The 16,146-nt window shown below is 31.9% G+C and overlaps 1 protein-coding gene across 1 annotated transcript in view; it reads right to left on the bottom strand.

Moving 5' to 3' along the window:
* The window catches only part of LOC126889489 (uncharacterized), a 258,815-nt gene that overhangs the window by 12,918 nt on the left and 229,751 nt on the right, over window positions 1-16,146 (bottom strand). Inside the window, exon 10 of the mRNA XM_050657823.1 lies at window positions 4,891-5,010. Coding sequence (XP_050513780.1) covers window positions 4,891-5,010 — 120 coding nt within the window. The remainder of the gene's footprint in view (window positions 1-4,890; window positions 5,011-16,146) is intronic.

The raw sequence follows: 16,146 nt of genomic DNA, 5'->3' as shown, positions 1-16,146 counted from the left end.
TGCTATCGGTTTCTTATTTATTTTCTTTACTCAAATACTGTTTATGTATATAGGATAGGGACACAATTGATTACGGCGAGGATCACATTTTATAATTGATTGTTTGACGTTTCGATTTCATCTCTGTAAGTCGTTTTCAAGAAGCGATTTTTTAAAAAATAGTAAGGGTAAAAACATCTTTTAGGGGAGTGCAAATAGATTTTCACTTCGGAAAAAATCAAACAAGATAGAACGTTATGTAATTTCATTAATACATGTTTAATAAACAACATATCAAAAAGTTCTACTCGAGAAGTGGATGCTTCATTTTGTATTAAACAAATGAACTACGAAATTAGCAGATGTTTTTTTAAATAGCTCCGAAAATATAAATTTTAGAAAAAAAACTAACTGGAGCATTGAAAATTCAGAAAATTTTACAAAAAAAACCTTATATAAAATTTTTTCTAAAATTAAATTTGTATCTTCTATAATTTTTTATTTATAGCGCTAAAATCACCTTTCTCACAAACATTGGCGCACTGTAAACTAGCGTACGGCGAAGTGCATGGTTGAGTTATTTTAATGTAATTCTTTAACTAATGGATCAAATGAAATTTTACAAATTGAACATGAAAGAAGAATAATTAAGCTATCTTAGGATTATAATAAAAAGAAATAAAATGTATGGTCTTAAGTACGGTGTGGGCGGAAAATAAGCCTTACATGAATTTTGTTTAAAAATGATTTAAAAATGTGTAACTAATACATTTTTTTTATAAAACTCTCAATTTTGCACAACTTACTTTTCAAGCATCTTACTAAATGATGTTTCATTAAAAAAAATCTCAAAAATTTAATACAAATAATATGACGTCTCAAAAAATGTAATTTTTGAAATCTTCGTAGTTTTATAGAATTATCACCACTTTAAGACGGTATTACTTAAGTTTGAACCGGTCTATTACAGTTTTATAAGTACTTTTTTAAATCTTAGAATGTATTCTTTAAAATGAATTGAATTATTTTACTTTAGAAATAAAACGAACTATTTCTTTTTGAGAAAATTAAGAGAGATAACAAAAATGTAATACAAAAGCTGAAAATTACCAGCTAAAAAAATGTATATACAAAGGGATCAAAACTTTTTTTCGTAAAGCTTACCTAAAATATATTTAATAATAAGCTTCAACAATAATAAATGTTCAGTAAAAAAATTTTTTAGCTCTTATATAGTATGTCTGCGTAACTTGGAACCTATTGATATATTGATATCTGCATCGTATATAATCTAAGATGCAATCATCAAATATCAAATTTAATTGATTTTATACGAGGTATGTCAAAAAATATGAATTTCACTCAAGAGTAAAGTACCTTTACATTTCACAATATCGAAAAGTATTATTAAGAAAAGTTGTTTGGAATTAAAAACTTTGTTTTAGTGTTCAATTACATCTTTCTAGTTAAAATATTGTGAATATTAAAGGCACTTAAGTCTTAAAAAAAATTAATATTTTTTACATACCTCGTATAAAATTAAAAAAGTTTGATATCTGATGGTTGTATCTTAGATTTTAGACCAGGGCAAGCATTTTATGAAAAATAACTTTTTTTCATAAAGTGATAATAAAATAGATATCATAATTGTAATAAAATGATAAGTATCCGTAATTTGAGAAAAAATTGATTTTTTTTTTCAATTAGAATGATGTAATTGTATATTTAGACATAGTTGTTAATTTCAAACAACTTTTCATAATATCATTTTTTGATATTCTGGAATATAAAGGTACTTTACTCTTTAACGTAATTCATATTTTTGACATAACTCGTATGAAATTGATAAAATTTGATATCTGATGGTTAAGTTTTAGATTTTTGACTATGCAGAGCATTTTATGAGGAATAACATTTTTCGTAAAATTGATAATAAAAATGTTTTCCATGTGGTTCCTAGCTACGCATACATACTGTATAAGAGCTTCTGTATAAGAATTTTCAAATTGCAATGTCATATTCGGATTTAGCATAATCAAAAACAAAAAAAGAAACATATTTGATCAAAGCAAAATGATGAATTTAACGATATTTCGACACCCCTATCGAACAAGGTTGTAACTCAAGTTACATCTTTTTTCAGATTTCAACACAGGCGAATTCAGCAAAGAATTGCGCACACATTAATATAAACGACATAGTTTAATTCTCAATAGTTTGGCTAATACTTAATTGGAAAAAGTTGTATTTTAACTTAGCGCGTGCCATTTTAGCGTGTAAAAGGCAGTAACACTGGATACTCCCTATGTTAAATATTTACTTTCTTTATACTTGACGATTAACAAGATTTTTAAAGGAGTTACAACTTTGTTGCACGTACGTTTAATTTATAACGTAGTCAAACATATGGTGCATCTCATAAGTCAAATTGTCGAAATTAAAGTAAAAACGGATTTACGGAGTTTTTTTCCTTTTTGATAGTTGCGGTGGACAAAATAAGTATCGAATAGTGTTTGCTACGTACTTCTATGTAGTGAAAAAGTTTAATATTAACATTACACATGTATTTTTAGAAATAGCACATTCACAAAACGAGGGTGATTCAATGCATGCCCTTATAGAAAAAGGGAAAAACAGTGAGTCGTATAATATTCTCCACACCAATGGATAACCATGATACGATATGCCAACGCATCAGGGCAAGCCTAAATCCGTAACTAAAATAAATCAGAAGCAAATTCTAAATTTTAACCCATTTAAGGACACACATGTTAATTTTGAAGTAGGTATTAATTGTAGAAGAGTAAAGTAATAAAGTAATATGGTTTAAAATTAAATATTTACAGATACACAATAAAAATGCGAAAAATTTGAAATATTTTATACCGTGGTTTTTTCATAGTGATAGAATATTATTGTTATTGTAAAATTTATAAATTTCAATAAAAATTGTGTAAACTGTGAGTTGATATATTATTTAAATATACCATAAAAACTAATTTTCTGGTAGCTATATTGCAAATAACTCAAAACATACAACCTTTTAGTAGTTAAACGGAAAAAAGAATTAACACGGAGAGTGTAAAATTGTTGTTAAGCGAGTTACAACCTTTTTCTACGAATACTCATGTCTAATCTCAAGGTTGTATCTCAATCAAACTCAAGATTCTCAATAGCTAATAAAATTACAAAGCATACATCTCACAGTAATCCTTTATTATGTATATAAATATCACATTAGTGTAAAAGGGTTTAATAATTTCGCTACAAATTTTTAAAAATTCATGTTTTCGTTTTTTTCCCTCTCCTGTAAAATCGCTAAAAATGAGTTACAACCTTGTTCGATGGGGTTGTCGATTTTTAAAATTATTTATACAAAATAATTGCTATTGTTTAAACAATTAACAAACAATTAGCGGCCAAATCTGAGAGTAGAACTTTTTACTTTAACAAGTATATAAACTAAAAAAAAGGTTTTAGAAAAATATAAGCTTGTTTGAATTTTTCCGAAACAATGCATATTTTCGTTCTAATTGTACTCCCCTATTTATAATAAAAACACCATCCTCGGAATTTTCAACTAAAACCACACTTATTTGCCTACAAAATCGAGGTCAAAGTAAGTAATCCATCAATTTAAAAAATATAGGTTTTTGGACATAATAACACTTCATTATTTTTTAAAATAATCATTTTGAAAACGATTCCGGATGAATATCGAAATATCAAACATTGGTTAAAAATGTAGGTTCCATTACAATCAATTGTGGCTGATATAAATATAATATTTAACTTAGATATTCCAAAAGAAAATAGATTCATACCAACTCCCCCTCCTTGGCTAATATCTTCTCCTCATTTAATAATGGATCTAGTGTCAGAAAATAAGAAAGATACCAATCGTCATATAATTATTTCTAAATATCAAACCTTAATTTCTCAATTTTCCTCATTCAAACAGTTATTAACTGATGGATCAAAGACTAAATATTGTGTAGCATCTGCCTTTATAACAGAGAATGGAATAAAGAAATATAAACTAGCGGGGACAAACACTATTTTAACAGGAGAACTCTTTGCGATATATAAAGCCCTAAGTCACGTTAGAAAAAGTTCTCAAATTAACTTTCTCATTAAATTCTTTAGAAATTACCTCTAAAATCTCCACCCTGTGGCCAAACCCATAAGACAAGAATTGCACAATCTAAATCACAAAAACGTTGCTTTCCTGTGGGTTCCACCTTATATTGGAATCGCTGGAAATTAACTGACAGATAAACATGCTCGAGAAGCCTTAGAGGAAGTCAGATCTCAAATCATATTTTCACAGGAAAATAGTTGATATATGGAATAGCAGATAGCATGAAAAACAGAAGCAGTTATTTGAGATAAAACCAACATTTCAACGATGGTCTGATAATTCCACAAATCGTTTTTCCCAAGTGATCATCTCGCGACTGCGGCTTGGTCATAGCCGCCTCACGCATGGACATCTGATGACACGAGATCCTCAACAGCAGTGTTATGTTATACTTGTGAGGCCCCTCTGACAATAAAACACCTTCTAATTAGTGGAGTGTCCGTTACACAGTGCAGAAAGAGTTCAATTCGGAATCCCGGATGATTTGAAAATACTATTCTCAAAGTGCGGTTACAAAGTGATCCTTCAATACTTAAAAGCAATAAACTGTTTATATAAAATTTAATTGTAGTATTCTATAGTTATTGTTATTGTTAATAAAACTATTATTTCCGCTAATAGCCATACAGGCTGATGCGAGTTTGCAAATAAAAAAAAATAGATTCATAACCTTTTTATTGAGTGATACATTATTGTCTGCAGTTTTATTTAATAATTTTTTATTTGTAATTCACAAAACACAAACAAGTATAAAAAGATTCCAGTCTTACCTTTTCCTTTGTTAAAATTTCTGGTGGCGATAACTTAGTATAGTCGACATCTTCAGATAGTTTTCCAGCAATTATAACATTTTCCTTAGTTGCGTTAAAGAATTCCAATGTGCACAGCGTCTGAAAAATAAAAATTATGACATCTTTAACTGCCATTTTTTTATTGAATTGGTAAGTGTTAAGTTCAGGTTTCTATGTTGTCCTTTATATTGTTAAATGTAGAGAAAGTGAATTTTTCAAGATTTATAAGAATTTAATTGCTTCAAAATATCTTCAAAATTAGATCAGCTGAAACAATCCCAGATATTAAACAAACTATGTATTTACGTAAGAAAAACAACAAATTATTCGAAACTGAAAGCCCCTTATCATACTATGAAGCCAACGAAACAAATTAAAACTAAAATTATCGGTCTAACAGATAAGAATAACACAACTACTGTCCATCTTAAAAACGCTAAACGATAACAAAAAACTTATAAGTAAAAAATTCCTTTTGCAGGTCGATGCTTCGACATCTTCAGTCAATGACCCTAATACAAAAAATTTCAAATAATGGATATTACGAAGAATTAATTGAACCTTCTAAGACAATATCCCTTTATCACAAACACATTATTCAAATTAATCTATCAAACATATAACAAATATTAACAAATAGCTCGTTAACCTTTTCAAATTTATTGCCTAATGTCACAGCCATTAACTTGCTAAATAACCAGTATAAACATCTTCTAACGGAAACAGAAGACAATTTAAATAAGATAACCCGTAAATCAAGATTAAAAAAAATTACTTAACATTTTAGGGACAACGATAAAATTTATCACAGGAAACCCCGACAATAATGATATGGAACTTTTAACGACACATATCAGTGCAATTGAAATAAAACCAGACGAATTAATCTCAAAATATAATAAACAAATATATTTTGGAGATACCTTCATTACTGGAATTGATAACCTTTTAAGAAAAATAAATGACAATAATAAAATTGTTTCGGATGCCTTAGATCGCATATCTCAACAATTAGCCTTTATTAATAATCAATAAACGAATACATCCAAAAATTAATTAAAACAATCACTCTTTCCCAACTAAATAAACCAAATATAGAATTATTTACTCTTGAATAATTTACAAAATACGCTAATTCCTCTTTATTCTCCCGATACACTACTTATTGACGAAGAACATCCTTACGAATTATTAGAGTCTTCTCATGCCTTTGTATGTATTACTCAGAATAATATGCTCATGATATTAAAAATATCTATCCTATATCCTTCATACTACCCTCATCATCATCATGGCTTATTCACTCCTGGCGGAGTGTTTGCCGCCCTTTTGGGCTCTCTGATTCATTTGTTGCGGAGAATCAGTCCGCTGTTGTCTTTTATTATTATAGCAGCGTGTGTGGCTTGGCTTTGTCTACAACTTTTCTCCATTCTTTCCGGTCCTTACAACGCTCCTTCCAATTGTAGATTCTCAGCTTCTTTATGTCTCCTAAGACTTGATCTCTCCATCTTGTTTTGGGTCTTCCCTTTGGTCTCCCTGTTGTTGGTCTCCAGCCAGTTACTCGCTTTAGCGTAGAGTCTGGGTTAGCTCTTTCTGTGTGTCCCAGCCACCTGAGCCTCTGCGCCTTCACGAACTTGATTATGTCTTCACCCTGGATGACTTCTTTAATTTCTTCATTTGTTAATCTTCTAAATTCGCCTACACTTATCCTCACCGGTCCCATTATTCGTCGAATTATCTTTCTCTCTAAGATTTCTAATCTCATTTCATCTTTTTGTGTTAGGCACATCGTCTCTGCACCATAGGTGATCACTGGCCTGATTGCAGTCTTGTAAATTTTTAATTTGGTTGTTTTACTAATGTGTTTTTCTTTCAAGAATTTTTGGTAGTTCCAATAGGTTTTATTACCCAGTAGGATGCGTTCATTTATTTCATCCGTTCTATCATTTCTGCCATTCACCATCACTCCCAGATATTTGAAACGGTGTACTCTTTCAAATGTATATGCTCCAAGCTTAATTTCTTTCTCGATGTTCGTATTCTCTCTTGAGCACTTGAGTTATTTCGTTTTGCTTTGGTTTATTACTAGCCCTCTCTTCTTTGCTTCTTTATCTAATATTAATATTATATTCTGCATGGTTTTTAAATCTCTAGTAACCAGTGCAATATCGTCTGCATACGCTATCAGTTGGGCTGAAGATTCAATAATTGTTCCCCTAATTTTGGCTGCTCTTACTGCACCCTCTATGGCAATGTTAAATAATGTTGTTGATAGGGAGTCTCCCTGTCTGACACCTACCTCCATTTGTACTTCATCTGACGGGCCTTCCCTTGTTAAGATTCGTGCTTTGGATTCCTTCATCGTCATTTTCGTGAGACTTACTAGTTTTTCTTGAATGCCTAGTTGCTTCATATCATTAATTAGCTCCTCCCTTATTACACTGTCAAAGGCTTGCTTGTAGTCAATAAACAGTATATGTAGATCTATTCCACGCTCGTAACTTTTTTCGACGATTTGCGTTACAATGTGTATTGCATATATTGTTGACTTACCTTCTCTGAATCCATGTTGGTATTCACCTATTTTTGTTCTCGTTTCTTTTTCTATTCTTTGTTTGATCAAATTAGTTAATATTTTGTACATTGTATTTAATAGCGTGATTCCCCTGTAGTTAGTGCATTTCGTCTTGACACCTTTTTTAGGGATTGGTGTTATCAGACCGCAATTCCAGTCGTTCGGCATGCGTTCTTCTTCCCATATTCGTTCTATCAGCTTGTGGATTCTGTGGGCCAGTTCCTCTCCCCCTTTCTTGAAGAACTCATTTATAATGTCGTCTGGTCCTGCTGCTTTCCTTGTCTTTAATCTGTTTATGGTCGCCAATGCTTCGTTGTATGAGGGAGGCTCTGATTGTTCTTCATTCCTATTTACTGTTTGTTCTTCATTTTCTGTATTTTCAGCATTGCCTTTCTTTTTGAACAATTCTCTATAGTGTTTTTCCCATTCCTTTTTTCCAATATTTGCCGGAATCTTTTTCTTATTGTGTGCTTTTATGTGTTTATATAGTCTTGCATTATCGTTACTATTAGCTTCGAGTGCCAGCAGTAAGTCTTCAATCCATTTCTTCTTTTTAGTTCTGCAACATTTGTCTGACTCTTTCTTTTTCTCTTTATAGTGTAGGAGATCTTCTTGTTTCCCTGTGGCCAACCACCTGTGTCTTGCTTGGTCCTTGCCTTTACTAGCTTGCTCGCATTCTTCATCGTACCAATCTTTTCTTTTATTGTCGTTCATTAGTCCTATCGTCTCCTTTAGTCCTATCGTCTCCTTTGCTGCTGTTAAAATACTATCTTTTATATCTTCCCATGTTTCATCTATGTCCGATGGTTTTAGGACTAGTAGTTTTTCTTCCAACTTAGTGCAGAATTTTCTGTTTGCATTATCTGTGTTTAGTTTTGACCTATTCCACCTCTTTCTTTTCTTTCTGTCGTTTTTGTCTTTAAGTATCTTCAATTTCATGTCGCCTATCACCAAAATGTGATCCGAATCAGCATTGGCTTCCCTGTAGGACCTCACATTCTGTACAATTGTTCTCCATTTTTTTGAAATTAGGATGTGGTCTATTTGGTTTCCGTCTGTCGTTCCAGGTATTAGCCACGTTACGTTGTGCTCTTTTTTGTGCTTGAATTGGGTGCTAATAATAAAAGTATTGGTTGCTGCTGCTAGATTACATATTCTCCTGCCATTGTTGTTCGTATTTTGATGGATCGTTTCGTTTCCTGCGATTTCTCTGTTCGTGTCTTCTTTCCCTATCTTTGCGTTAAAGTCTCCTAATAGGATTAGTATGTCGTTCTTTGGTATTTCTTCGTACAACTCTTGAAGTTTCTCATAGAATTCATTCTTTTCTTCTTCGGGAGCATTCTCTGTAGGTGCATATATATTAACAAATGTTAAATTTGCTTGTTTATTTTTCATTCTTATATATGATATTCTTCCATCAACCGCTTTAAAGTTAATAATCATACTACCCTACTTTCAAAATTTATCCAATACCAAATGACGAACATCAGATGATTATTCCACCTGCGAGATACTACTCTAACAATACCTGGTACGAAGACTGTATGCAGAAATTAAGCCATATTGTGTGCCAAAACAAAGTAAAATCCAAATGCAAGATACCAAATATCTAAACATGCACAATAGTTCACGTATCCGAAAACTTTATCCAAGAAACAAAAGATGCCACCCTATTGGGAATAGTTCAACCATTTACAGTAAATCAACGAAGAATTTCCCGCTCCAGTATTGTTCTAACCAATAAAACATTATACATACATGGTCAGAAAATACAACCACAAACAACCCAAGAGATTCAAATACCCAGTATAGTACCAATCAAACTAAACCCACAATATTCCATATTGTTGGAAAAATTAGAAGTCCCAAGAACGCACGGACAAGTACATACAACCAATCGAGAGACTTAATCTTCAAGTATTAGTGTCGCTAGGACTTAGTTCATTTTCTACATTTATAATACTCCTTGCCATAGCGATTATTACATACATAATAGCGAGAAAAAGACGACGACTCTATAAATTGCTGTTCAGCCTGAAAATTCCAGCCAAGCAAGTTCTAGCTCTACAAGAACTACTTGAATTTTCACCAGCGAAGATTTCGCTAAAGGAGGAAGGAGAAATATTACCATAACCACGCTACTGAACCCTTTATCAAGAGGACTTGGACCACGGTCATTAAGATAATATAAACTTATAAAAAGACATTTTAGTTAGTAAACAGGCATTCATGTTTCAGCCATCATTTACTTTTCATTGTATTGTAACGCCTCACGACCCGGCCTAATTATTCTCGATGCTTCCCGGGGTTACGAGTAAAGGCCAGACCTTCCACGGCGATTCGAGGCGACCGCTGTCAGAGTATTTAAGAACAGGAATTCGAGCACAGGCCAGTCAGTCAATGAACGAGCCGCGACGCGTGATATAATTGTATTCGAATCAGATTTAATGAAATGTATATATTAGTTATCGAAGTTATTATGTTTAGTTAATTAAATCATAAATTTGAGTTGTAAATAAATTAGATGTGTTAGTTGGTGTTATTTGTAATTATTAAAATAAATAAGTGATGTAAATAAAATAATATAAGTAAGTCTTCCTTTATTTAAATTAAACTTAGTGCCTAAAGATATAAATAAATAAAATAGTAGAGTCAATCGCGTAACAGTATCAAAGTTAATTTTTGTTGTAAAAGTTTTATTTTGTATTAATAAATAAAAGTATTTTTTTAAAGTGCATTGTGATCAAGATAATATTATATGGTAAATAAACGTAGTTATAAAAAAAGGATAATTATATTTCATACAGAAGTAAAAAACTTCGTTTGTACAATGGTATAAAAAGTTTATTAAAAAACTATTAAAAAGTCATTCCAAATGGATTTCACAACGTTTTCGATCTAGATCAGATCATCTTCAGTGCGTTCTGGTTAGTAGATTAAACTAGAAACTAGGGATGGGAAAAACCTACCGGTTTAAACCTAAAACCGGTTTTTTTACTTCGCAATAACCGGTTTTACCGGTTGTTTTTTTGTCCCGGATATAACCGGTTTTTTCTTAAAGTAAAAATCGGTTATTAGGTTTTTACGGTGATTAGGATTAGGTTAGGTATTATTTTGGATCCCAATCATAATTATTATTCTCAAGTAATTATTCCAAACAAAACCATAATTCAAATTTTATTTTATTTTATAAAATACAGAAGCAAACTGAAAGTGCAATCTCACATCAGCCAGAAACAATCATTAAGTTTTATTATAATATTTCCTTGAAAAGGTATTTGTAATCATAATATTTACGTAAAAAGTGATCTGTTTGAATTAGACGCAAACATCATCTATTTTTCACACTTAACTCTTGACATTGAAAGTGGGTGAATGACTATTTCTGATTACCAAAAATAATGCTCTGACTATGTCAGTCAATATAATTTCGCTACGTTTTCAAAAAACGATACACTCATACGGGAAGTATTACATGAGTTAAAATGTACCTATTCTACAAATATACAAACGTGTTAAAAGTAATATCGCACCTTGAAAACCATAGGGCAGTAACTGCAAAAATCATAATATCGAGTTATGAGCATTTTAAGTTTTTGTAAAGTTAATTTTATTTCCTGTAGTTCCAAAAATTAAGCTGCAAACCTGATATTTGTTATAATTGTCTTTAATTTTGCATATTTTTATATGAATTAAGAAGTACATGAAATTTCCTCCAGGAAATAGGTATTTTAGTACATACGGCCATATGGTTTTAAAAAATATATCAATTTTCGCAAATGACGCAGTAAAAATACATATCAAATAAGTTTTTTTATTTAAGATTGTACTTATTTATTACAAATTTTTAGTATTAACGCTTAATCAAAGTCTTGCATATTATAATCTGTCTGCTCGGTTTCTATTGTTGCATTGGTCACGTGTAAATCTGCATAAAACCTATGATAGTGCTCTTGAATAACATTAGCCTTACATAGTGATAGTCTACATCTTGTTTTTTGAGATTGCATATTCCTGGTGGATGCGAATATGCTTTACTTAGTTCCATATGAGCCACCATCCCTCGTTGTCTTTGCGTTATATTAATGGTTCTGAACTCTGTATCGTTGAAGCTTGCCTTAACCTGAAACTTATTTTGAAATGTCTTCTCCACCTAGCTCATCTTATGTCATTCCAGACGACCTGATTTCCTTCTTCGTCAATGTAATAATTGTTCCCCATTTCCTTACATCGTTTTTTAAAGTCCAATATATCCGATGTACACCTTTCATTAATTTTATAAAGTTCACCTGGTTTTTTCGCTGTTTGAACTACTGTGAACCATTGCGCAGCAACGTAAAGACATCGCACACATGTTATGGAAAATATATTGTCACTCAAATTCAATAAAATTTATACCAATAGATTCGTTTTAAATTAACGATCAAATCTTATCATTGCGCCAACTCTCTATTTTCAAAAATAAGAGCAGAAATTGATATAAATAAATCTGAAATCAAATGGGTAGGTACATAAGTTAGAGAGATAAAAAATATTTTAAAATACCCAGATTTTCGGTACTCCATAAATCAGCGGATTAGTTTCACTAATCCGCTTAGGCCCAGCGGGATTTAAGCTGTTATGAATAGCACTCAGAGCAATAACGATTGTAAACTAACATTTTATGGACTCCAAAAATGTGATTTCGATAAACTGTAATTGCAATTTGCGCCGTAATTAATCATAATTGGGCCTTGTTATGCAAAAAGCAACCAACCCACATTTTTGAGGAAAACAAGATAATGTCACATATCGATTTAAAAATGTGTCTTCTACATTGTGTAAAAAGCAACCAAGCCATTCTAAATATTAAACCATGAAAAATACTACTCCAACTTATTTCTGTTTAATAATACATAGTTCACTTAAGATTTCGCATAAGACAACCAACCCACTTGGATTGTTTGTGTGTATCACTGGACTGAACATATTATTACATTGTACTGTCGAAAAGTACCAGCCAACTGGGTTGATATTGTTATGTAGATTACGGTTCCTGGAATGTTGCATCTTTTTGTTTTTACGTGTAGGTACTGACTAATATTAGTTTGTGCTTAAATATTAAAATATTTGTTGTGTTATATCTATTATATTATGAAGAAATCTTAGAATCTTTAATGCGAAAAATATGTTTAAATCAAGAACTGCTAAAATAATTAAAGCGGCTCGCGAAATTGCAGAAAATGGTAAGTTTTAGGATTAAGGCTATGTTTATCTTACTTTTTAAATATTATGGTTTGTTGTTTTGACTGATTATCGCATATTTTTCATTTGTATTGATATTATGTTTAATAGTAGAAATTCCACTGTATGGTATTACTGAGTTGACTGAAATTATTCGGTTTTATTCATGGATTATGTGGGTTGGTTGGATTTTGCAAATTGCATTTTATTAGATATATTTCCAACAGTAAAAAGAAACCAACCCTCAATATGGCTATTTTTTTTGTAAAAATTTATTAGGATAATTTTGATACTACTATGATAAAATTGCTCTAAAATTAAACTATTGATTAGTGAAGTTATCGTTTAAAAAAATACGACGGAAAATTAAATATTTAGAAAAACATAAAAAGTTAATTTTCTCTTAATTTACAAATTGAGGGTTGGTTGCTTTTTGTTTAACATGGCCCAATTAAGAGTTGGCGCAATGATAAGAATTGATCGTTATATTAAAACGAATCTAATCGTATAAATTTTATTGAATTTGAGTGACATTATATTTTCCATAAGATGTGTGAGATGTCCTTTGTCATCTTTTAAAGCCTTTTTTTTGTTTCTCAATCAAAGAATGCCCGTTATCTACCGTATTTTGGGAGTAACCCGTTATCAAAAATTTGTGGGTAATTTTAGGTATGTTCAATTTCTGTACTGCATATTGGTAAAGATAGACAATATACTTGTTCTTATTTTGCCCACAGTAGTTATCTGAGTATAACATTATTCCTTTTTCCCTGGCATGGTTCCTCAGAAATTGTAACAGGAACGACGCTATTTTATTTGAATCACTATCAGCAATTTGCTCGAACCAAAGACAGAAGTGTCCTGCATTTGTGGTCAGGTAAAAAATTGTGAAATTAAATAATGTTGATTATCTCCTTTTGTAATAAAATAAAAGAGACTTCGCCTGAAGGGGTCCGTAGTAATGATTGTAAATCAAAACAAGCAGTGATGCAAGTGTTGGATTTTGCAGATATTAAGTCATTTATTTCTCTTTCCTATTGAGTTCCACTTCCTGACGGTGAGTATTATAGGCTGTTTCTAATGTCGATTTATCTAATTAATTTCTGTAACTTTCTCACAGCAAGCAAAGGTATTTTGGGGCTTAAAGAGTCTTTATTAAATTCCATGTGAAATATGGTCATCATCGTAGCGTAATTTCCGAACACCGAACCTTTTTCTTTGCAAAATTTTATATAATCGAGATGAATATCAGCAAGAGTTTTGTCATCGCTGGCGAATAATTATCTAGTAGTTTGTTTCCTTAGGTAGTGAGATTCCACTCTAGGAATGGACTCGATGTAAATCATTATGTTTTGTTTCACGGCTTCGTTGATTCTTTTTTCAATTCTTATGAGTTCCTCGCTTTCCTTTTGGGTTAAACCCATCTGCAGTACGACGTTGTATATTAGTTTGTTATAGTCTTGTCGCTTATTTCCAGTGTTGCAATGAAATCTCTATGCAGCACTCTATGTTTTGTTGCATTCAAAGGATTTTCCTTAGTACATCTTGCTTTTATTTTACGAGCGTGGGTCACATTCTGCACATATTGCCATATAGATCTGAGTTTTTGTTCCAATTTTAGAACCGTAGAGCATCAATTGCAGATAATGCCTGATGGTATAAAAAGAAGAATCGATTTTTGAAAAAAGCCATAGGGATGTATCTTTCTGGTGCCGAACTTAAAATTTCTGCAGATGCTGCTCTATAGCATTAAAAAATAGATTTTTTTTCCTATTAGACTGCATTAAAAGGTCAATTCATGAAAAAATTGCAGATATTGCCATATGGTTTTCAAAGTTCGATATATGTTCTTTCGATAGTATGTACTAATTTTGATCATATTGATATTGAGTCGAATGGAGTATCGCAAACTAAAGTGTATTGTAAATGTAACTTTGTAACCTATTATATAAAAAAAAACCGAAAACCGGTTTTTCCAAAAACTGTTTTTTTTTGGCCGGTTATAACCGCTAGGTTAAACCGTAAGCAAAAAAACAGGTATAACCGAAAACCGGTGTTTTGTCAAAAACCGCCATCCCTACTAGAATCCTTATAAAATTGGTGACATCGAGAAATATGATTTATTAAGAGTGCTCAAAGGGCAACATGGTTCCTACTCGAAAAGAACGTGTGGTTCTTGCCAGTTTAATGGACACAGACCAACTATATTGTGAAAATTATAATCTCAGATCTATCATTTGCTAATAAAATATCTTCTTCTTAAGGTGCGTTCTCCATTACTGAAGGTTGGCTATAACTACAGCAAATTGTTCTCTATCTTGAGCGGTTATTAGTATCGAATGCGTGTCCATTCCTTTCCAGTCCCTTACGTTTTTCAGCCAGGAGCATTTTCTTCTTCCTGAACCTCTCCTTCCTTCCACTTTCCCTTCCATTATGAGTCGTAAAAAGTTGTATCTTTCTCCTCTGCAAATATGTCCTAGATAACCCGTTTTTCCGTTTTTTACGATATTTAGGAGTTCTCTCTTAGTCTCCACTCTTCTCAGCATCTGGTTGTTGGTCACGTGTTCTGTCCAGGAGATGTTCAGCATCCTTCGAAAAACCCACATCTCAAAGGCTTCTATACGCCTCATACTTGTAATTTTTGGAAGTCCCTGTTTCCGCTCCGCATTGAAATATGAAATAAATGAATGTTTCTACAAATTGGTATCGGATATCCAACGGTAAGGTAGAGTTTATTAGGAATTTTTTCATTATTTGCGGATCTAGCATACTCTATACGAACACGTATTTCTACCGCGTAGTTCATATCGTTTGTTATGCAGAAACCAAGATACTAGAATCTTTGGACCGGTTCTATCTGTTTGTTAGAGATACGAATATTAATGTCAGCATTTTTTGCACATGTAACAGCCATTACTTTGGTTTTATTTGTGTTTATATTCAGCCCCAAGTTATCTCCTTTTCTAGTTATAAAATTATATCTTAACAACATGTTATGGTTGTTACCAACAAAATATACGATCCCTATTTATATACAGGGTGTTTGGTAAAGAATGGGCCATAGCTTAACCTCAGGTTCCTGAGGTTAAAATAGGCCAATTTAAGCTAACTTACCTTAGTACAAAGTTTATAATAACCGAGATCTTCTTCTTCTTCATGTACCATCTCCTCTAAGAAGGTTGGCAACCATCACGGCAATTCGCACTTTCGATACCGCTGCTCTAAAGAGATCAGCAGAAGTGCAAATAAACCAAGCTCTCAAATTGTTTAACCAGGAGATGCGTCTTCTTCCGCGACTCCTTCTACCCTGTATTCTTCCTTGCATTATTAATTGTAACAAGTTATAACGCTCGCCCCTCATAACATGTCCCAGATATTGTAGTTTTCTGACTTTAACTGTATTTAAAACCTCTTTATCTTTTCCCATTCTTCTCAAC

Source organism: Diabrotica virgifera, chromosome 8 (genome assembly GCF_917563875.1).
Source record: "Diabrotica virgifera virgifera chromosome 8, PGI_DIABVI_V3a".
Lineage (NCBI taxonomy): Eukaryota > Metazoa > Arthropoda > Insecta > Coleoptera > Chrysomelidae > Diabrotica > Diabrotica virgifera.
Note: the sequence above shows the minus strand (reverse complement) of the source record. Positions and strands in the feature narration are given on the sequence as shown.